We start from the raw sequence: 25,779 nt of genomic DNA, 5'->3' as shown, positions 1-25,779 counted from the left end.
GTAGAACTAGTCCTGAGGTAGGACTCCTCATTCATTTGACCACCCTTAAAATTATCCCTATCTCGTGAATATCTGAAAATGGTCAAGCTTAGCTCTTATGTATTTGAGTCCTACTTGAACTATAAAAGGTATACGCGGCCCATTAGGCCCAGCTCGGGTAGGCCCAGTAGAGGCAGCCCAGGTCATGACAAGACCTAACATGTAGAAAAATGGGCTGGACCTTATTTCCTAACAATAATCCCATAATTGGGTCAACCCTTATAAACCCATAATGAACGGGTTTGGGTTAGAATAATTTCATGGGGTATAACATCCTTTATATCAATTTCGTTTTATGGATGTTTGCTTCCTAATATTACTGTTTGAAACTTTACATCCCAGTTGAAGGATTTATATTTACTCATTCTATTGAAAAAGTATATTCATATACTTCAACAAATTTTATACATATATATATATATATGAGAAGTTTTCAGTTGTCCAACCATTCCTGCCCAACTCATCTTCGACCACTAAAATTCGGTACCGGATTTTAGTTGTTTTTTTTTTTATTTTTTGCATTACTAAAATACAGTACCGAATTTTAGTGGTCGGGGACGAGTTGAACATCATTGGTTGGGCAACTGAAAATTTATATATATATATATATATATTTGGTTTATGCTCAAATCACACGTATGATTTACATAGACATATTAACTAAACTAAACTCGACTAGAATATAAAAGTTTAGACTAAAATATAGTAGTTTGATATTTAATTAATATTTAAACATAAGATTTACGTCGCCAAATTCATAAAACAAATCGATATATATTTTCGAAAACAAAATTATTTTTTTTGAAAATAATACAGACTTAATAATTATGAGACAAATAAAAAAGCTTCATAAGATAAAATCCAATTTCATATATAGTTTACATAAAAAAAGAAAATAAATAATCCTTAAAATACTGGAAATAAAATAAAAACAAACAAAACAAATCAAAAAACGAGCGAATACCACTATATCCACACACTTGCACAATTATTAAAAGTTGAAAAAAAGAAAAAAAAGATTTCAATTACTCTCTACACTGAAGAAATATAGATGCGTTCCTCTAGGGTTATTTTTGGCATTTTATTAAAAAGTGATAATATGATAATCACTTGTTTACCAAATACATTACCATATATATATTTTTTTAGCTTTTGGCTTTTCATTTCAAACACCACCTACTTATGTTTTTTTTTCACATTTCACAATAATTTATAAATTTAATTACTTATCCAAAAGCATATTTTTTTTGCAAACACTCTCATATATATATATATTATATTCGAAATACAAAACTAATATTTGCTTTATTGGGGGCAAAAAAAAAAAGCCAGTGAAAGTGCCAATTATCCCGAGAAAGAGTTAACTTTGGTCTCTTTTAATTTTGATCTGCAAAAATAAATGAAGAAATAGCATTGTATTTTGGTGGGAACAAGGCATCAATCAGTCGTTGATCGCCATCCAATTTTCATGCACTCGTGCCGCTTCAGAGAGCAGGGATTTTGGGTCGCCTTGACTCCTAAATTTTCAAAAATAACTTGTCGGTATTGACCAAAAAACAGAGATTTTTCCTCACACTCAAATTCCAACGGTATGTATGCTTGAATTCTTGGCTCTGAAATACTAGTCTTAAAACTCACATTTGAACAATCATGATATTCGAGGAAATTTGTTGGGTTATGCTTGTTTTTTTAAATAATTTGACCCTCTTACGTGTATACATTTGTGCAACTTTGAATTGATAATGTTATTCTTAGGCTTCAAAATCTGGTCTTTAACATGGTAGTGAAAATAACATGCCGGGCTTGTCAAATTTCGCCTGGGTCAACACAATTTTGGAGCATAAACATTGCTTGCGTGAAAGTGTGAACTTTTTTTTTTTGGTTTGCATTTTACTAGTAAAATCGAGGCACTTCTATGGAAAAATGATTAGGTTAAGATTAGAGGATCCATATTTTTACTTCGAGGGCGACCAACTAGTCAATACATAAGGTGTTGGTTTCGTAAACCGAATTTCAAAAATTTCGTAGCGGAAGCTTGGTATAGATCGAATCGAATAAAAACAATTTTCTTGTTAAAAATGTTTAACGATCAATATCTATATTAATTCAACATAGAATCAACTAAGGATAGAAAATATACCTATGTTGAACGAAATTTATAAAACTTGAATGCTGATTCCGCAGTCCTTCCAAGCCTATTCTCCAGATCAACCGAACACTGACGTGTGGGCGTCACCAACTTTTCTTAATATATATTAGTATTATAAATGCACTGTGGAGTACGACGTCTGTGTCGTTCCTTCTCCTATCACCACATATATATAGATATTTTACTATTTTCTTTTTGAAATTTTTCAAAAAAAAATACATATCTTTTCATATATATTATCACAATTGGTTGAGATATATTCTCAACAATCTGATCTTTTAAACAAAACAATTTTGTTTAAATATTTAAAATGAGATAGAAGTGATACACGTTGGATAGGGATTATATATCTTATACTCAATTTTTGATTATATCTTTATATAATCATTTACTTATATTCATAAATATATATACATATATGTATATATATACACGCATGAAAATCCATTTCTCATATATATTTATCTAATAAATAAATAGAGAAAATTATAAACATTATTAATTCAAAATTAATTAACTGAGATAAAATATAATTTTGTAATTAAAATTACAAAGAAAACATTTTTCCTTGTAATTTTATTCATACAAAATAAGAGTGCTCAATAACTTAAAATTCAATAATTTCAAGTTAACAAATTTAATACTTATATCATAAGTGTTCTTAAATCCAGAGATGGCATGGGGAACTATGGACCTATAATTTCAAGCTCCAATAAAATTGATAATAAATTAAACTCTTTAATTTATATATTAATTTTATTAATTCCAAAGTTATTCCACTATAAACTTGGAATTGCACTCTTGAAAAAATAGATATAAAATTATTCAACAAAATGAATAGTCCATTGATATAGTCACTACATATAAATTAATCTTCCATAAATCGTTCATAATTAAAGCTAGGTAATTTCCACTTAACCTCTTCAATTATATCTTTTTTTCCTTAAGTTCCATTGATTCTCTAATGAATAATATATTTATGATCTAATCATAAATTTGAGCGCTCTTATTATTCAAGTCCTGGATCAATACTTAAGAGAACAACTTATCTGACTTCTTTACGAAGGAATGGATTTCGTCTTGCGTATTAATATTCCCAGCTATTTATTTTATTGTATTTCCAATGTATCAAGAATTTTGACACTATGTAATTTGTGTCATTACTTGATATGTCAAAAAATACAAAATCATAAATAGGAGTTTATTAATCACTCAGAATTAAGATTGACTCATATATGACCATCATTGATTAATATTGAATTCTCATCATGATATGGAAATTTATAGAGATTCAAAATTAATCGTGTTCCAGTCCTATATAATCAAATTATATAAAGTGTTTTCATTCCAATAATCTCATTATCAACAATCCGGATAAGATTATTTTATTCATAATATAATGAACCACACTAGCAATTTAAATTAAAGATCCCAACTTTAATTTCTAATTGCGGACATATTTAGATTATTATAATTTAAATATTATCCTCATGTATATAACACTTATATACAAATATTTAAATTCACATAACAATAATCTTGGAATTTTTTGATATTTATTAAAACATCAAAATATGCATGCAAAAATAATATTGAAATATTCCTCACATAAAACAAAATATTTGTTTATGGGCATAAATCCCAACAATTTCCCACTTGCCCTTAAAACAAATAAGACATGTTTTTTGTAAGAGTGGGTGCCCAGTGAGCCAACTGTGTGGCTATGGGCTTTGTTGACTCTTTGTATAAACAATCTTTTGTTTAATATTATTTACACTTTTATGGCAATGACTTTATATTACTTCATATTGTTATATTGTGATATACTATTGTTGTTTTGATAAAGACCTTGAATATACTATAGTGTATGTAAGATGTGGTAGAACATGGAGATGTCTATCATGAAATACATCTTATAGTCACTGTATATTCTAAAACCGTTCCTAGTCGATTGAGCCGTCCGATAATAAGGATAAGGATCGCTCGAGTTTGAGACTAGCATTTGCGATGCGGAGTACCACGTTTCATTGGTAGGGAACATGGAGATGTTCGAAGCATGCAAATGGATATTCATAGGATGAATAGTCGAACTACCCTATCCGGACTTTCCAAGTGGTTATCACTTATCGAGTGGATAAAGTCCGCGGTTTTGGTTGTACACCATTAGTCCTTACGACTTGAAACATCATGGAGACTCTATATGCTAGTACTGTGCTTTGACTCGTTTACCGACTCTGAGGGGGTCATCAGGTGTCGAGATTGGGTACAGTTACGACACATATAGGAGTCAATGCATTGTTGTCAAGGATTCACCACATACTTGCGAGTGTGGATATCCTATGCGATCTGAGGAGATATTAGTGTGATAAATCTCTGGCCAGAGTAATTGATGTGATTTAAGAAATGGTTTCTTAGTAGCACATGCGATGTCACTAATTTGATCTTCAAGATGTATTGCATAGTTATCGAATCTTGAGCGACTCTCGATATACCAATGGTTGTTGATTCGATCGGGATATATGGATGAAGGGACCGTACTGTACGCTAACCAAAATCTACTGGTTCTTGTAGGCACTATCAGTGATACCTAGGGAATCATGGGGCGATGTTGCTAGGCGCTTTACCATGATTCGTTGGGCAAGTCGGAAAGTGTTGTTCCGAGTCACAAGGAGTTGTGAGCCCACGGCTAGCTGTATCCCTGAACCATTGAGGGTCACACAGTGTAATGGAGTTTTAATCCCCGTTGAGATAGTTAAATTTAAAGAGTTAAATTTAATGAACTAAGGAGTTGGACTTCTTAAATAAGAGTAAGGGAGTAGGATTTCCTAAAATGACATAGGGATGGACATTTTTGGAAACCACTGAATTCGGATTCAGGAAAATTTATTTTGACTTTAAAACGTGCAGAAATGGTTTCTGTGCACATTGGTGAAATCATTTCATCAATCGGAGTCACGATGAATTTTATATTAATTTCTGAACGAGCGGGCTTTGCTTGTCGGGCCCCAGCTTATGACTAATGGGCCCTAAGGTGTTAGTGGCCTGCATTATAAATAAGTTATTTCAGTACAGAAATTACACAGAACAGGTCATAATTTTTGAGACAGGATTTTCGAAACCCTAGCCCCTCTCAAAAACGTTTTCGGCCGCCTCTCCCTCCCTCTGCCCGAGAAAATTCCGGTCTGTGATTTTGAATCGCAGTAAGGAATAACGAATCAAATTCGTGTATTCTCTTCGCAGAAAACTTCTGATAGATTTTCTAGTGCAATCTATCAGAGGGATTAAACCTCTGTTCGTGGACCTGATTGAAGGCGTTCATCGGTTCCAGGGAGAGACAACAAGAGCAGAATTGTTCTGTTGGTGTCCATTAATCTCGTTGCGAGATTTGAGGTAAAATTTATTTAACTGTTATTTAAATTTTACACACACGTAATTCAATCGATGAACGGTTGATACCCATACCATGGAAACGTTCCATGAAAAATTTTTAAACTTCCGCTGCACCGGGTATCAATCGTAATTGGTCTGGGAACTCGCCAGTTTTCCAACATTTTTCAGTCCCATCCCTTCGAGATGTTGCTCAAAACTTCGAGCAGGTAATGTCTTAGTAAATGGATCAGCTACATTATTCGCCGAAGCGATCTTTTGAACTGAAACATCTCCTCTACTGACAATTTCTCTTATCAAGTGGAACTTTCGCTCTATATGTTTTTCTTTGCGGTGGTTTCTAGGTTCTTTGGCATTTGCCACCGCTCCACTATTATCACAATAGAGCTTGATTGGTTCGTTCAAGTTTGGAACAACTTCCAAATCTTTCAAGAACTCACGAAGCCAAACAGCCTTTTTTGACGCTTCACAAGCTTCCATATACTCAGCCTCCATAGTTGAATCAGCAACACAAGTTTGCTTGACACTCCTCCATATGATGGCTCCATTCCCCAAAGTAAACACCGCACCGAAAGTAGACTTTCTATAGTCTCTATCTGATTGGAAATCAGAATCTATATATCCAATAGGAATCAAATCCCCACCAGAATATACTAGCATATAGTTTCTAGTTCTTCTCAGATATTTGAGTATATGCTTCACTGCTACCCAATGATCTAATCCTGGATTTGACTGATATCGACTAACCACTCCCACTGCAAAGCATATGTCGGGTCTTGTACACAACATTGCATACATAAGACTACCAACTGCTGATGCATAGGGAATTCGTCTCATTATCTCTTCTTCTTGCGGTGTTTTAGGACACTGCTCTTTTGAGAGATGAACTCCATGTCTAGAAGGTAAATTACCTTTCTTGGAGTTCTGCATCAAAAATCTGACAAGCACTTTGTCAATGTAGGATGCTTGAGACAATGCCAGAAGCTTATTTTTGCGATCTCGAAAAATCTTGATCCCAAGAATGTAGCTTGCTTCTCCCAAATCTTTCATTTGGAATTTGCTGGCTAGCCAATTCTTTATGCTAGATAAAAATTCAACATCATTCCCAATGAGAATAATGTCATCTACATAAAGAACTAAGAAGACCACTTTATCATTTTTTATTTTCTTGTATACACAAGGTTCACCCACATTTTGATGAAAACCATAAGACTTTATAGCTTCATCAAATTTGATGTTCCATGATCTAGAAGCCTGCTTAAGTCCATAAATGGATCTTTGGAGTTTGCAGACTTTCTGCTCATGGCCTTTGACAATGAAACCCTCTGGTTGTGCCATATAAATGGTTTCCTCAAGATGGCCGTTCAAGAATGTCGTCTTAACATCCATCTGCCATATCTCATAATCATAATGAGCAGCAATGGATAAGAGAATCCGGATAGATTTCAGCATGGCAACTGGGGAGAAAGTATCCTCATAGTCTACTCCTTCCTTTTGGGTAAAACCCTTTGCCACTAACCTAGCTTTGAAAGTTTCAACTTTCCCATCGGGTCCTCTCTTTTTCTTGTAGATCCATTTACAACCAATCGGCTTAACACCTTCAGGTTGATCTACAAGTGTCCAGACTGAATTCGAGTACATAGACTCCATTTCGAGTTTCATGGCTTCTTGCCATTTTTCTTGATCAACATCAATCATTGCCATCTTATATGTCAATGGATCATCATCACCTCCATCAGTGACTGCAACTTGTGCTTCTCCTTCTTCACGATAGCGAATAGGCAATCTTATTTCCCTTTCACTACGTCGTGGTGGAGGTGGTGGTGTTGGATCTTGAGTATTGGTCTTCTCTCTTTCTTGTTCAACAACTCTTGTTGGAATGGGGCTAATCTCATCAGCCAGCAACTCTTCCAGAACTACTTTACTTCTGGGTTTGAAGTCTTTTATATAGTTATGCTCAAGAAATGTAGCATTTGTCGATACAAATACTTTATTTTCGACAGCACTATAAAATAGACCTCCTCTTGTTCCCTTGGGATAGCCTACAAAAATACACACTTCTGAACGAGGATCCAATTTTCCAGTCTTTCCTTTTAGCACATGTGCTGGACACCCCCATATGCGGATGTGTCTCAAACTAGGTTTGTGACCATTCCACAACTCTAGAGGAGTTTTAGGAACTGACTTAGATGGAACAATATTCAAAATGTATACAGCTTTTTGCAGTGCATAACCCCAAAATGAGTTAGGCAAAGAAGAATAACTCAACATTGATCTCATCATGTCAAGCAATGTTCGATTTCTTCTTTCGGCCACACCATTTTGTTGTGGTGTCCCAGGTGCCGTGAGCTGTGATAGTATTCCATTTTCAATCAAGTGGTCTTTGAATTCATAATCCATATACTCTCCTCCTCGATCTGATCAAAGAATTTTGATTGAATTGCTTAGTTGATTTTCTACTTCAGCGCGGAATTGTTTGAACTTTTCAAAAGATTCGGACTTTCTTTGCATTAGAAATGCATATCCATATCTAGAATAATCATCAATGAAAGTGATGAAATATTCGTAGCCTCCTCTTGCTTTGACATTCAAAGGTCCACATACATCAGAATGTATAATTTCTAGAGGTGCTTTAGCTCTTTCACCTTTTGCCAAAAATTGTCTTTTGGTCATCTTTCCTTCAAGACAGGATTCACAGACTGGTAAAGAGCCAACTTTTAGCTCCTTCAAAGGACCATCCTTTACTAGTCTTTCTATCCTCTCTACGTTAATATGACCAAGCCTTAAATGCCACAAAAATGTGTCATTATTTTCATCAGAAATCTTTCTTCTTTTAGGGGTTGGTTCAGCGACTTTGAACATTTCAGTTTGAAGTAAATTATGTGAAGTTGGCTTAATAAAAAATAAACCATTCTCAACATAACCAGAACAAATATTCATACCATTCTTATTAATTAAAACAGAATCAATCTCAAAAGAAACAGAATTAAATTGTTCATGCAACTTGGAAACTGAAATCAAATTGCGTTGGAAACCAGGAATAAAGTAAACATTGTTCAAAAGCAAAAATTTATTATTCTTGAATGACAGTCGCACTGTCCCAACTGCCGTCGCTGACAATCTTTCCCCACTGCCCACTCTCATCATGAAAGCTCCCTCCTCAAGATCCTTGGACGACTCCAACATCTGCAAAGAAACACAAACATGGTTAGATGCACCCGAATCAATTATCCAGCTTGAGAAATCATTCTCAACAAAGCATGTTTCCATGACTAGTAAATCTAATTTACCTTGTTTCTTCTTTTGTTTCAGCTCATCAAGGTACTTCTTACAGTTCCTTTTCCAATGGCCATCCACATTGCAATGGAAACATTTTCCTTTTGGTTTAGGTTCAACACCCTTCCCTTTCTTCTTTTGGATCTTTTTCTTGCCCTTGAACTTTCCCACATTTTTCTTCTTTGTATTCTTAGAAGAAGAAGTCTTTCCCACAGCCACATTGGCTTTGACAACATTTGCCTTGCCATTTTTTTCATCAATCAGAGATTCATAACTTTTTAGCTCATTCAGGAGTTGTGTCATGTTATAGACCCTATGATTCATCACATAGTTCGTCCTGAATTGGAGAAAAGCAGGAGAAAGTGTCTCCAAGATCATGCCAACTTGAGTCTTTTCATCAATGTTCGCACCATTGATTTCAGCATCATTAAAATGATTAATCAGTTTCAACACATGATCACGGACTGAAGAACCATTCTTCATCTTGCAGTTCATAACTGCTTTCACAGCTTCATGACGTGCTTGTTCAGATGGACGTCCAAACATTTGCTGTAGAGATTCCATAATCCCTTTAGCAGTCTCTAAGGCTTCATGCTTAGCTCTAAGCACTTCATTCATTGCTGCTAACATATAGCAACGTGCCTTATTGTTTTCAACAATCCAATTGTTGTAAGCTTGTGAGACAGTCCTTGAAGCATTAGCTGGAGGTGCTGGAGGACAATCCTCCTTGAGGACAAAGTGGTAACTCTCATTGATCAAGAGGATATTCATGTTGCTTTTCCATTTAGCAAAATTTTCACCAGTCAAAATTTCAGATGAAAGAAGTAGAAGGATAGGATTTGTCATACTTGCTGGAAAAAAATGAAAAATATTTTCAATATATATATGAATGCATAAATATCATTAACCATTAAAGACATGAGTAAATATAATGCATAAGAGCACATAATAATACACAAAACATGTTTACTCGTAGTCTAAGGAATTATAATCACCACAATTAAATGCCGCCGTAGGGTAGGTCAAAAATTGTTAATTATAATGAGACTTTCTCAATTAATAATGCTATCGAAAATATCTCATATTTCTAGCATTTCTTAATTTCCTACAAAATTTAGTCAAGAAAATAATTAACAAATTTAATTATTTCTTTATGAGTGTAACCCACCATATTAGATTTTAAAACTTAATTTAGTAATTGCCTCCGTAGGGTAGGTCAATACTAAAATACATTTTAAAATCCTATCTCATGGAAAACAACCTTGCTATTGTAATTAGTAGACACCCTCCGTAGGGAGGACATAATCAAAGCATCTCAAGGCGCTACTAAAAACTCACGATGTTGTTCAAACGGTGGAGATCAAAAGTTAATATTGTCATATTAACCACTCCCACTCACTATTTTTAAAAAAATGTATTTTATTTATAAAATAACTTTTATTTTATAATATGCAGTGAATTTAAACATTTTAAACCACTTAATAAAATAACTATTATTTAATAGACTTCTTAAGCACGTACAATTTTAATTCAATTTAAAAAAAAATACGAATACATCAAATATAAAAAAAAATATAAGAATGAATACGACAAGCACCGAAAAACAAATCCAATGTGGCAATCCACCATGCCTATGTTGATCAAAACAACCATCATGGATATTCAAAAGGGGGCCGGCTACATCCAAGAAAATAATGGTAAATTTACAGATGTAAGAACCAACATAAATAGCAAATATAATATCATTAAATTTGCATCAAGTCATACTTATATGAACATGCACTAAAAAAAATTGCATAATTACACTGCAGAAGGATAAATGCATTTATAACCTTCTTATAAATGAAATAAAACAAGAAACCGAAAGCACAAAGCCTTAATTTATAAAATAAATTTTATTTTATAAATTCAGTCAATTTAACCAGATTCAGTAATATAAACAAACTAAATCATTCCGGAATATTAAAATTTAACAATTAAATTTAATATTCATATTTGACTGATTTGTTATACGCAAATCTAATTCACACATATAAACAAAATTTGTGCAGCCGATCTAGTCTCATTGTTTATACAATAATAACTAAAACGGATTCCTCAAAATAGAGCAAACAGGGTGTAAGATTTTATTTTTATGAATAACCATTACTCCATAAAAAAAATACACAATAATAAACTAATTATATACTAGTATTTCAAAATACCATGCTATGTACAGTAGATCGAAACAAAATATGATCTGTAGTGACCCTTACCCGGATCACCTACTAAACAGAACGTAGGCATGCAATTAACTTAATTAAACAGATATCAGAATAAAACTGCGGAAACCATAAATAGTTACAACCCCAAGTAAAGGAATCTGTAATTTATCCAATAATATACAACCAAATCGAATAGCTGTATAAACCCAAACAACAGTAATAAAACTTAAACGAAGCTCCAGCTGGCCAACCACTGACTAGCCCCTCCTGGATCCACCCTCCTCGTCCAATCGCAAACCTGCCCCATGGAATAGGGTGTCCAGAAAATACAGAGTACGAGACGTGAGCATAAAACGCTCAGTACGAGAGTATGAGTATACATGCATGCAAAGTGAACTCCCTATAGACTCGAGGTCAAGTATCAGATAACAGAGACAGACCGGGCCCTGGTATGTAGCACGCTGTGCCGTCGCTTCAGGAGGTGGCTCCCATATCGAGATAACCGTGGATATGCCGGACCCAAATCGATGGAAGTCCATCCACTAACAGGATAGGGTACAACCCTACTAACAGACATCTCGAAGGAGATACAGCAAGATGCAAATGAATGCAGCATAATATCATGACATATAAATCATGCAGTCACATAATACATGCATACTCAGTCAGGATATCTCGAACAGTACTTTCGTACCTCAATACAGTGCAAGCTCTACCAACTCTAGATCCACGCCTATATTCTGCTCTACACTGCCAAATGATACTACTATCATTAAAGTGCTCTAAAAGCCTTAACTAAGCTATTGCATACTCCTAAATATTTATAGGAAGCAAAAGCTATACCTTCGTCCGTCGTTAGCCCTTTGATGTCGATGCCTCCAGAACTTGGGCACAACTCCGCTACGACTATCGAACGCCTCGCCGACCTCCGGACCAAGCCTAAGAAGACTAGAACAGCTCCAAAAGGACTAGAAGGGAAAGGAGAACTCGGAATTGGCAAATGAAAGTGAAGTCTCGGCCTTCTATTTATAGACAACGATCGGAACTTCCGATCTTTGATCGGAACGTCCGAACCTCGATCGGAACGTCCGATCCTGCCATCGGAGCTTCCGAAGATCCTGATCTGCCACGTGTCAAAATATCACTTGTTGACTCCGGATAGGGGTGATCGGAGCTTCCGGTCCTGATCGGAGCTTCCGATCCAACCACACGTCATGCCTGACGTAATAACATCGGTGCCTCCGATCGCTCATCAGAGCTTCCGATCCTGTTCGGAACTTCCGATCGTGCCTTCGGAGCTTTCGATCCGTCCGATACCCAATTCAATTAATTAGCATTAATCCTTTAATTACTCAATTAGGGTACGGGCTACTACATTCTCCCCCACTTAAGATATTTCGTCCTCGAAATCAGATCTTAAGTATCGAATGCAATTACAGAAATCAGAAACATTCTTTATTCAAATCAAACGTTTACAGAGTTTGCAACTGAATACAACTTAAAGAATGAAATCAAAACAACTCAGGATGGTCTTTACGCATCCTGTCCTCAAGCTCCCAAGTAGCTTCCTCAGTGCCTCGGCGCTGCCACTGAACTAAAACCAAAGGAATGACTTTGTTCCGTAAAACCTTATCCTTATAATCCAGGATACGAAGAGGTTTTTCAACATAAGTCAAATCCTTGTCTACCTGAACCTCAGACCGTTGCAGAATATGAGATTCATCCGCCACATACCGTCGCAACAGAGATACGTGGAACACGTCGTGAATACTGGACAGATGCGGTGGCAAAGCGAGTCGATAAGCCAAATCGCCAATGCTCTCCAAGATCTCAAACGGGCCGATAAATCTGGGAGACAACTTGCCCTTAAGGCCAAATCTGAGAATCTTGCGGAAATGTGACACTCTCAGAAACACTTTCTCCCCGACCTCGAACTGCAAGGGCCTACGCTTGATATTAGCATAGCTGGCCTGACGATCCTGTGCAGTCTTAATCCGTTTCTTGATCTGATCAACAATATCTATCGCCTGCTGGATAAACTCCGGTCCCTCAGCCTGTCTCTCCCCCACTTCTTCCCAGAAGAGTGGAGTACGACAACGTCGCCCATACAACGCCTCAAAAGGTGTCATCCCAATACTAGTATGATAGCTGTTGTTGTAAGCGAACTCGATCAACGGCAAATGATCCTTCCAGGCTGAACCAAAATCCATGACGCACGCTCTAAGCATATCCTCTAACGTACGGATAGTGCGTTCTGACTGGCCATCAGTCTCCGGATGATAGGCTGTACTCAAACTGAGAGTAGTACCCATCGCACGCTGAACACTCCCCCAGAATCTAGAAGTAAACCTGGGGTCCCGATCGCTGACAATGCTCACAGGCACTCCATGAAGTCGGACGATCTCCTGAATGTACATCCGTGCCATGCGATCCACAGAGTACTCTCGGCTATAGGCAATGAAATGCGCTGACTTGGTGAGTCGGTCCACCACAACCCAGATAGCATCACAGTTCCTCGGGGATACCGGAAAATGGGTCACAAAGTCCATTGTGATAAACTCCCATTTCCATTCAGGAATAGGCAGACTGTGAAGTAATCCTCCAGGTCGTCGGTGCTCTGCCTTGACCTGTTGACACACCAAACATCTCGAAACAAACTGATAAACACTGCGTTTCATTCCCTTCCACCAGAAACGAGTACGTAGATCCTTGTACATCTTGTTGCTCCCAGGATGAATACTCAACTTAGTGCGATGTGCCTGAGATAAAATCTCCTCTCGCAACTCTTCATCCTGTGGAATCACAAGCCTACCAGACAAACACAGAAAGCCATCTGACTGATAATGAAATCCAGACGAGCTACCCTCGTTAGCTAGACGAGCTAAACGCTGGGTCTTCGAATCAGACATCTGAGCATCTTGGATCCGCGAATACAAGGCTGGCTCAGATAATATCGCAAACATCTGGATACTCTGCATACCTTTCTTATGCTTGAAGGTATAACCTGAAGTACAACAGTCACTGATCGCACTAGACATCGAACAAGTCTGAAGTGCGGATAGTCGCACCTTGCGACTCAAAGCATCAGCGGTGAGATTAATAGCTCCCGGATGGTACTTAATCTCGCAATCATAGTCCTTAAGCAAGTCCATCCAACGTCTCTGCCTCATGTTCAACTCCGCCTGAGTGAACAAATACTTGAGACTCTTATGGTCGGTGAAGATCTCAAATTTCTCGCCATACAGATAATGACGCCAGATCTTCAAAGCGAACACAATGGCTGCTAACTCCAAATCATGGACTGGATAATTGTCCTCGTGAAGCTTCAGCTGTCTAGAAGCGTATGCGATCACATGCCCATTATGAGTCAGGACACAACCTAACCCCTGAAGAGAAGCATCCGTGTAAACTACATACCCTCCAGATCCTGACGGTAATGCCAACACCGGCGCAGAAGTCAACCGCCGTCGAAGCTCACGGAAATTCTCCTCACACTCGGAGGACCACTCAAAATCCACACCCTTGCGGGTAATCTGCGTCAACGGTCGAGCTAACTGAGAGAAGTTCAGAATGAAGCGACGATAATACCCTGCTAGACCCAGAAAACTACGGATCTCAGCAACTGTCGTCGGACGCGACCAATTAAGTACCGCTTCAATCTTGCTTGGATCAACAGAAATCCCTTCCCTGGATATGATATGGCCAAGAAAGACCACTCTATCCATCCAGAACTCACACTTGCTCAACTTGGCGTACAACTGCTCATCTCGAAGAGTCTGCAGTACCAACCGCAAGTGAGAAACATGCTCTTCCGTATTACGCGAATACACCAAGATGTCGTCAATGAAGACCACGACAAACTTGTCCAAATACTCCCTGAAGACACGGTTCATCAAATCCATGAATATAGCCGGTGCATTAGTCAAACCAAATGGCATCACTAGGAACTCGTAATGCCCATAGCGAGTACGGAATGCAGTCTTGGCTACGTCCTGATCACGGACTCTCAACTGATGATACCCAGATCTCAAGTCAATCTTGGAGTAAACTGACGTGCCCTGCAGCTGATCGAACAAGTCATCAATACGAGGCAACAGATACTTGTTCTTCACAGTGACTCGATTCAGCTGCCGATAGTCAATGCACAGCCGCATCGACCCATCCTTCTTCTTCACGAAGAGAACAGGAGCTCCCCAAGGAGACACACTAGGACGAATGTACCCCTTGTCTAAAAGATCCTGTAGCTGATTCTTCAACTCACGCATCTCTGACGGAGCCAGACGATACAGTGCTCTAGAAATAGGCGAAGTACCCGGCATCAACTCTATGCCAAACTCGACTTCCCTAGCAGGAGGAAAACCCAGAATCTCATCAGGAAATACATCTGGAAATTCATCCACAACAGAAATGCTTTCTATCCCAATACTCTCAGCGGACAAATCAACTGCATAGATAAGGTAGCCTTCCCCGCCAGACTCTAGAGCTCGACAGGCTCTCAAAGCTGATACCAAAGGCATCGGGGGTCGCGCTCCCTCACCATAGAAAAACCAGCTCTCACTCCCCTCCGGATGAAAGCGTACTAATCTCTGATAGCAGTCCACTGAAGCTCGATAGGTAGTCAACACATCTATTCCCAGAATGCAATCAAAGTCGTCCATCGCCAGGACCATGAGATTCGCTAACAGAATGTTCCCTTCGAACTCTAAAGGGCAACCCATCACTAGACGTTTAGCCAAAGCAGATTGGCCCGTCGGAGTAGAAACAGACATCACTACGTCTAGTGCAATGCATGGTAACTTATGCCTCTTAACAAAACGTGCAGAAATGAAGGAATGAGATGCACCAGTGTCAATAAGTACAAAAGCAGGTATACCATAAAGCAGAAATGTACCTGCGATGACTTTCTCATTCTCCTCCACAGCCTGATCATGTCTCAGGGCAAACACCTGGCCAGAAGCTCGTGGCCTCAAATGAGAACTCCCAGCAGACTGTCCCTGCGATCTCTGCTGTACGGTGGCCTGAGAACCCGATCCTGAACCAGAACCAGAACCGCCTCCCCCAGACAGTGGACAATCTCTCCGGATATGACCAGTCTCTCCACAACGGAAACAAGCTCCAGAAGCTCTGCGGCACTTGTCGGATGGATGGTTCTTCCCACAGTGATCACACTTGTCCTTCTTACCGTAACGGACAACACCTCCAGAACCAGAGGAAGAAGAAGATCCAGACTTCTTGAAAGTTTGGGCACGGGGACCCAAAAAACTAGCAGTTCTCGACTGAGAGAAAGACATGTTCCGCCGAATGCTGTCCTCCGCCTGGTGACAACGGCTCACCAAACCCTCGTAGGACATGTCGTCACCAACCGCCACACGGTCATGGATCTCAGGGTTAAGGCCTTGAAGGAACAGATTATACTTCATCTCTGAGCTATCAGCAATCTCGGGGCAATAGGATAGCAGATCAAAGAACCTCTGCTGATACTCATCGATAGACATGGTTCCCTGTCGCAGACTCAGTAGCTCGCCTGCCTTTGACTGACGGAGTGCAGGAGGAAAATACCGCTTTTGGAAAGCTGTGCGGAACTCGGCCCAGGTGGCCACTCCTCTCGCCGCAACAAAAGGTGCAGAAGTAAACCTCCACCACCTGCGCGCACGCCCATCCAGAAGATAGCCAAGGGTCTCCACCTTCTGCTCCTCGGTGCATTGGAAAGTCTGAAAAGTCGTCTCCATGCGGTCTAACCAGTTCTCCGCATCCTCCGGAGACTCACCTCCAACTAAGGGCTTAGGACCCATAGCTAAGAATCGACGCACAGTGAAATGCTCGTCGTCATGGTGACGATGACGCCGTTCTCGACGAGGCTCCCGGTTGGCATCACCCCAACGCCCACCAACACTGCCATGAGAACTCTGGTCGTCACGATTTGACATCTACAAAAATACCTCAAGATAAGACTAAATCCCAAGAAATCTTTTCCATGCTCTGATACCATAAATGTAGTGACCCTTACCCGGATCACCTACTAAACAGAACTTAGGCATGCAATTAACTTAATTAAACAGATATCAGAATAAAACTGCGGAAACCATAAATAGTTACAACCCCAAGTAAAGGAATCTGTAATTTATCCAATAATATACAACCAAATCGAATAGCTGTATAAACACAAACAACAGTAATAAAACTTAAACGAAGCTCCAGTTGGCCAACCACTGACTAGCCCCTCCTGGATCCACCCTCCTCGTCCAATCGCAAACCTGCCCCATGGAATAGGGTGTCCAGAAAATACAAAGTACGAGACGTGAGCATAAAACGCTCAGTACGAGAGTATGACTATACATGCATGCAAAGTGAACTCCCTATAGACTCGAGGTCAAGGATCAGATAACAGAGATAGACCGGGCCCTGGTATGTAGCACGCTGTGCCGTCGCTTCAGGAGGTGGCTCCCATACCGAGATAATCGTGGATACGCCGGACCCAAATCGATGGAAGTCCATCCACTAACAGGATAGGGTACAACCCTACTAACAGACATCTCAAAGGAGATACAACAAGATGCAAATGAATGCAGCATAATATCATGGCATATAAATCATGCAGTCACATAATACATGCTTACTCAGTCAGGATATCTCGAACAGTACTTTCGTACCTCAATACAGTGCAAGCTCTACCAACTCTAGGTCCACGCCTATAGTCTGCTCTACACTGTCAAATGATACTACTATCATTAAAGTGCTCTAAAAGCCTTAACTAAGCTATTGCATACTCCTAAATATTTATAGGAAGCAAAAGCTATACCTTCGTCCGTCGTTAGCCTTTTGATGTCGATGCCTCCAGAACTTGGGCACAACTCCGCTACGACTATCGAACGCCTCGCCGACCTCCGGACCAAGCCTAAAAAGACTAGAACAGCTCCAAAAGGACTAGAAGGGAAAGGAGAACTCGGAATTGGCAAATGAAAGTGAAGTCTCGGCCTTCTATTTATAGACAACGATCGGAACTTCCGATCTTTGATCGGAACGTCCGAACCTCGATCGGAACGTCCGATCCTGCCATCGGAGCTTTCGAAGATCCTGATCTGCCACGTGTCAAAATATCACTTGTTGACTCCGGATAGGGGTGATCGGAGCTTCCGGTCCTGATCGGAGCTTCCGGTCCTGATCGGAGCTTCCGATCCAACCACACGTCATGCCTGACGTAATAACATTGGTGCCTCCGATCGCTCATCGGAGCTTCCGATCCTGTTCGGAACTTCCGATCGTGCCTTCGGAGCTTCCGATCCGTCCGATACCCAATTCAATTAATTAGAATTAATCCTTTAATTACTCAATTAGGGTACGGGCTACTACATGATCAACATGTTCCAATCGTAAATATGAAACTACACGATAAAACATAGCCTCAGACATATTCATCACATGAATATAGATAGTGATTAAATTAGTATAGATAATTGACCGCTCTGATACCAATTGTTGGTTTCGTAAATCGAATTTCAAAAATTTCGTAGCGGAAGCTTGGTATAGATCGAATTGAATAAAAACATTTTTCTTGTTAAAAATGTTTAACGATCAATATCTATATTAATTCAACATAGAATCAACTAAGGATAGAAAATATACCTATGTTGAACAAAATTTATAAAACTTGAATGCTGATTCCGCAGTCCTTCCAAGCCTATTCTCCAGATCAACCGAACACTGACGTGTGGGCGTCACCAACTTTTCTTAATATATATTAGTATTATAAATGCACTGTGGAGTACGACGTATGTGTCGTTCCTTCTCCTATCACCACATATATATAGATATTTTACTATTTTCTTTTTGAAATTTTTCAAAAGAAAATACATATCTTTTCATATATATTATCACAATTGGTTGAGATATATTCTCAACAATCTGATCTTTTAAACAAAACAATTTTGTTTAAATATTTAAAATGAGATAGAAGTGATACACGTTGGATAGGGATTATATATCTTATACTCAATTTTTGATTATATCTTTATATAATCATTTACTTATATTCATAAATATATATACATATATGTATATATATACACGCATGAAAATCCATTTCTCATATATATTTATCTAATAAATAAATAGAGAAAATTATAAACATTATTAATTCAAAATTAATTAACTGAGATAAAATATAATTTTGTAATTAAAATTACAAAGAAAACATTTTTTCTTGTAATTTTATTCATACAAAATAAGAGTGCTCAATAACTTAAAATTCAATAATTTCAAGTTAACAAATTTAATACTTATATCATAAGTGTTCTTAAATCCGGAGATGGCATGGGGAACTATGGACCTATAATTTCAAGCTCCAATAAAATTGATAATAAATTAAACTCTTTAATTTATATATTAATTTTATTAATTCCAAAGTTATTCCACTATAAACTTGGAATTGCACTCTTGAAAAAATAGATATAAAATTATTCAACAAAATGAATAGTCCATTGATATAGTCACTACATATAAATTAATCCTCCATAAATCGTTCATAATTACAGCTAGGTAATTTCCACTTAACCTCTTCAATTATATCTTTTTTTCCTTAAGTTCCATTGATTCTCTAATATATAATATATTTATGATCTAATCATAAATTTGAGCGCTCTTATTATTCAAGTCCTGAATCAATACTTAAGAGAACAACTTATCTGACTTCTTTACGAAGGAATGAATTTCGTCTTGCGTATTAATATTCTCAGCTATTTATTTTATTGTATTTTCAATGTATCAAGAATTTTGACACTATGTAATTTGTGTCATTACTTGATATGTCAAAAAATACAAAATCATAAATAGGAGTTTATTAATCACTCAGAATTAAGATTGACTCATATATGACCATCATTGATTAATATTGAATTCTCATCATGATATGGAAATTTATAGAGATTCAAAATTAATCGTGTTCCAGTCCTATATAATCAAATTATATAAAGTGTTTTCATTCCAATAATCTCATTATCAACAATCCGGATAAGATTGTTTTATTCATAATATAATGAACCACACTAGCAATTTAAATTAAAGATCCCAACTTTAATTTTTAATTGCGGACATATTTAGATTATTATAATTTAAATATTATCCTCATGTATATAACACTTATATACAAATATTTAAATTCACATAACAATAATCTTGGAATTTTTTGATATTTATTAAAACATCAAAATATGCATGCAAAAATAATATTGAAATATTCCTCACATAAAACAAAATATTTGTTTATGGGCATAAATCCCAACATAAGGTGATAAGGTGCATATTTTTGCTGTAGGTTTCGGCCGGATGCCCCTTGGGGCAATCGGGCCAAGAGCGGACCTAGGATTTTCTTGGATTGGTATGACACTGGATGAAGGGAAACAGTTCTTTAAAGATACCACGGAACTTAATTTTTTAGAAAATTTACGTATAAAACTTTTAACTCCTTGAAGGGGCATAGTCTAAACACTCGATTCTTTTTGTCATTTGAATGGACGAATGCTATGCTTGAATTCTTGCTGGTCTGCCCCTCGTTTAGGAGGTTACCATATTCTTGGCTTTCCGTATATTTAAAAGGTCAAGTCCTATCCTGGAATATTTTACTGTTTAATTTTGTAGATCTTTTATTTTCTCCAGCTTTCTTTCTCAGATCTTGTTTGAAAGTTTCTGTAATGCTTTATATCAACTGGTGTCACTTTCGGTCATTGCGTGGAAGATTTTACTTGTCTTTGGTCAACATTCGACATCTGGAATGCATAAAATAACAATGCGAATTCCAAGTTACTCGATAATCATGTGTTTTTTCATTGTAATGAAATCGGGGCAAGGGTATATATCGTTCCCTTGTATGATTTTGATCATACCGGTTGTTCAATATGAATCTACGTTGAAGATCAGTAAATTCATCTGAAATTTTATGGAAGTTTCACCAGAAACTACTAGGTAGAAAAGGAGTAGGCATGCTTGGTTCCTGTAACTAAAAGGCAAAATGATGTTGGATTTGTGTAGATTTGTTCATGCTTATCAAATGGATATGAATTATTTTCATGACTCGAATTATCTTTTTACATAGAAGGTGGCAAAAACATTATCCCTTTCCTTGTTGAGTGTCAAATAATGTCTAATAAAATCCATAAATAGTAAGTGATATAAATTCAATTCATCTGCAACTAATTTAATGGACTAATTACTTGGATCCATGTTGGTACATGCAGTTTCTTGCTTTTCCATTTTTTATATATGTCAGACAGGAAATGGTTTGCATGCAATCGAACAGTTTAGTTACAGGTAGCTTATGAGAGTATTTAAAAGATTCTTGAGGATGTATCCAGTTAGCTATTTTAATGATATAGCTGAAGTATAAATATATATAAAAATAAAAATTCCAGAAATAGTATCAAAGGTTTGAAAGTAAATCAGATGTCTCACAGTTTGCCACATCAACATGATTTACTGAATAATGTCCTCAGTAATGAGGTAGGATGTTTTGAAAAGGTATCTTTGTTCTGGTCTGCATGTGGGAAATTACATGGATACCGTTACCTTGCTACTACAAAGAAACAAGACCATGGACTATGATGCAATTCATGAACCATTCCATTTTAATAACTTGATGAATTTAACAGACTAAAAATTCATAGGAGACCATGCAATAGCATATGCTTACTTTGACGTGATGTGTGGATGCATGGTGAAAGTGACACAAAACATTCATTAATGAATTATAACGAGTATAAATTCGGCATTCTTGTGCAACATTATACTCATACATAATATATTCAGACATTATTTTAGAGGGTTACTGTATATTCACATAAGCTATAGAAAAACATGCTCAAGGCTACATCTTTCAGTTTCATGCCATGCAAAACCTCTTTGAACGCTAAATCTAAGTAACGTCTTCGGCTGAGTTTCATTTTTCACAAGCAGATTATTTCTACATGATTGCCTCTGTAATAATCTCCTGTTTTCAACTGATTTTTGTGCAGGATCACAACACATGATAATGAAAAAGGTACATGTTTGCAATTCTTCATAGGGTACCTTCAATTTTTTCATTAGCTAATTATTAAGCTACTTATATAATTCATGCAGATAACAATTATCGAACAAAAGTTGCTCGTAATCCAAATTTGGAGAGGCTGCAAAATAACTATTTGTTTCCGGAGGTTGGTACTTGGTAGTATTTTAGTCCTTGTCCATGCAATTTTTGTTGGAAACCTTTTTTGTTTGCATCTTCTCTTTATTAAAGGACAAAGTAACTATGAAATCTTCTCAGTAATAGAGCTTGGAATTAATTTTCCAAACATAAACATACTATAATAGAGATTGATTGATCCAATTATCCGGTGAATTTCTCGTTTTAATGGCTTACAATCATCCCTTTATCTTAAGAGTATTTCATGAATTGCATTTAAACCAGCCATCAGATCGATAACAAGGAGTGATTAGATATAATTAAAGTCTTACTTCACAGATTTCTGCGCGTGAACTTCAACACATCAAAAAGTATCCTGAAGCAAAAGTCATAAGCCTTGGCATTGGTGATACCACACAGCCGTTGCCCGATGTCGTAGCTTCGAGCATGGCTAATGTGAGTTTCTTTGGAATCCTCTTTGTTGAAGGATTTCTTTATGGTATACACTATATTCATTGATCAGCAATATATTGATGCACTCTTCATGATTTGAAATGGTGGAGTAGTTTCAAATTGGACTGCACTCAGTTGTTTGTAGTGCATTTATATTTATTTTCAATGAAATTAATGAAGGCTGGCAATGGCCCTTTGCACTTTAATCATTCTTCTGTTCTCATTGTGGAAATTGTTGGTCAATCATGCACCAATTTATAGCATCCAAGTTATCAGTTCATATTGGAATAATTCAATTTTTGCTGTTTCTATATATTAACTTTCCTGCAATTAGCAAACTTGTATATTCTTCAATTAAATTACTTAAAGTTGATTAGTAAGTAGTCTAAAACAGGCTAAACAGCCATCTAAATCATATTTGTCCAATTTGACTCATATCTTGTTTACATCTAGCTTCTTGTTTCTAAATCATGCATTTTTGTATGATGGGACTGAAGTACTTGGTCTCTGTAATTGCTTTAGCAATTTGGCCTCAAACTGGGAAGGGCATGGGCATAGCAACTAATTAATGAAACATGAGAGGATGATCCGCTTACTTCAATATGCTAGATATAGGAGATTTTCAGTAACAAAAGTTTATCACTATTTCACCTCTGCAACTAAATTTAGAGTCTGTTTAAAATTTCCTCCTAGATATATCCTTAAAAAGAAGAACTTTCACGTTGTTACTTTCTCATTTGGAAGGGTTTTTAATTAATCTCCATAATAATTCCACATTTAAAAAGTGACGGCTTCATTAACGTCTCGGATTTAATCATGAATGATCATTGTTGAGGTTTCTTAAGATTTCTAATCTTCCTCTTTTAGATATGGTTCGTGCCACTACGGAAGCAGCATAGGGATCCATAATTGTTTTTGCCTGCAGTCTGGCAGAAATTTGCTTGCTAGTATCAGCGTATCACCATCCATATCAGCTACAGAAAACAAACTATTTCCATTTTGTGCTCTTATATTGGAGTGTTGATTTCTTGGATTTTCTCATTTTAGTGATTCATTGGAATGATTGAAAATTATGATTCCTCTCTTAAAAGGATACATAAAAATGGAGATCTGGTGATAAACTACGAATAAAAACACACAAAATCTACTTTTCGAGCTTGCCTTTATGTTGACAGTTGAGACAGCTATGCCGTTGAACCGGTTTAAATTTTGCTTTTGGCATTCTATATTGCAGTATGCAGTGGGTTTAAATTTTGCTTTTGGCATTCTATATTGCAGTATGCAGTGGGACTTTCAACACCTGCAGGTTATAGAGGCTATGGAGCTGAACAAGGTTGCAAAGTAAGAACTCACTCACATCTGTTTTGGTAGTTAAAAGTAGTGACATTTGAGACATAGTTGAAGCTCTTATTTTTACCATATCAGTCAACTGAAAGTTAAATTCTCGAAATCCTCTATGTTTGTTTAGTCGTGTATAGTTCGTTTTCGCACAGATAACTTAAATTTCAACTTTGCAGGAGCTAAGAAAGGCAATAGCAAACACATTCTATGGACAAATGGGTATAAAGGACATGGAAGTATTTGTATCGGATGGTGCACAATGTGATATCTCTCGCCTTCAGGTATATATCGGGTGTAACGAGGAGTTGAAGGTGCATGGTTTTCTCTGTTGGTTGATCTTTATTCGTTGTATATTTTCTTGCAGCTGCTTTTTGGATCGAATATGTCAGTAGCCGTCCAAGATCCTACTTTTCCGGTAATCGTCGAGCTTTATTTTGATGTTTCTTGGTTGTTACATGAGTTTATCAGGCTATCATATGGGATAAAACCCATGGGGTAGGATGAAATTTTCCGTTTATCAGACCATCTCTTAGAACTTGGGTTAACATTATGTGAAATAAGGGCATATGCAAAGCAACAAGAGGAGTCCATTGTACTGAGTCTTACAAGTCTTTCAGTATCTTATGGTTTCTAACTAGGCATTGTCGAAGACAGGCTTATGTAGACTCAAGTGTGATAATTGGTCAGACTGGTGATGTTGAGAAAGAATCAGGGAGATATCGGAATATCAAGTACATGAAATGCGAGCCTCGTAATGGGTTCTTCCCCGACCTCTCGAAAACTCCTCGAACTGATATAATTTTCTTCTGCTCTCCAAACAATCCAACCGGCCATGCTGCAACCAGGGAACAATTGGAAAGACTCGTGCAATTTGCTCAGGAGAATGGATCCATTATCGTGTATGACTCGGCTTACGCTGTTTATGTTACGGATGGAAGACCTCGATCAATATATGAGATCCCCGGTGCCAGAAAGGTAAAACACTGGCTCAAAATCTTGTGTTCTCTGAATGAAGGTGGATCACTATATCGTCACTCTGATTTAGAGGTTAACCCCGCAGGTTGCTATTGAAATCTCATCCTTTTCCAAGATAGCGGGATTCACTGGAGTTCGTCTTGGTTGGACCGTGGTGCCAGAGGATCTCTTGTATTTGAATGGGTTACGTGTTATAAATGACTTTAACCGCATTGTTACTACTTGCTTTAACGGTGCTTCCAGGATAGCTCAGGCTGGTGGCCTTGCTAGCTTATCCACAGACGGTTTCAAGGTGAATCACAAACTATTTTTGCTATAATTCATTAAGTTGCTCCATTAGATATTTGAGTCCACCCCCCTATTGGTGAAGAAGTTCATGAGAGTTGATGATTGTTTCTTGCCTAATTGTGTCCAGAGTGTACTCTCTCTTGTTGATTATTATAAGGAGAATGCTAAGATACTGTTGGAGACTTTTAAATCATTGGGATTCAAGGCATATGGAGGCGAAAATGCACCCTATCTTTGGGTTCATTTTCCAGGTTCAAATTCTTGGGATGTGTTCAATGAAATACTTGAGAGAGCACACATAATAACAGTTCCAGGGGTTGGATTTGGACCAGCTGGAAAAGAGTTTATAAGGGTTACTGCATTTGGTCACAGAGAAAACATCATCGAAGCTTCGAAGAGGTTCAGAAGTCTTCTCTCATAGACAAATAGAAAAAGTCAACAGATGAAAATTACTTATGCTTGTTAAGAATTAGACATGGCTGTTATTTCACTGAATCTTTGGCTACCATTTTATG

The 25,779-nt window shown here is 37.3% G+C and overlaps 1 protein-coding gene across 1 annotated transcript; it reads left to right on the top strand.

The window, feature by feature from the left end:
* Positions 1–1,572: 1,572 nt before the first annotated feature.
* Positions 1,573–25,727, top strand: LOC140862418 (aminotransferase ALD1, chloroplastic-like; the record flags this gene model as incomplete). Its single annotated transcript, XM_073265441.1, has 10 exons — positions 1,573–1,628; positions 22,059–22,084; positions 22,165–22,238; positions 22,547–22,663; positions 23,939–24,001; positions 24,178–24,282; positions 24,366–24,416; positions 24,656–24,976; positions 25,062–25,268; positions 25,392–25,727. Coding segments are annotated over 10 exons (1,314 nt in total), but the record flags the coding sequence as incomplete, so codon positions are not given.
* Between the last annotated feature and the right edge of the window lie 52 nt (positions 25,728–25,779).

This window comes from Henckelia pumila, chromosome 4 (assembly GCF_033568475.1).
Source record: "Henckelia pumila isolate YLH828 chromosome 4, ASM3356847v2, whole genome shotgun sequence".
Taxonomy (NCBI): domain Eukaryota; kingdom Viridiplantae; phylum Streptophyta; class Magnoliopsida; order Lamiales; family Gesneriaceae; genus Henckelia; species Henckelia pumila.
This window is presented reverse-complemented; position numbering and strand designations above follow the sequence as displayed.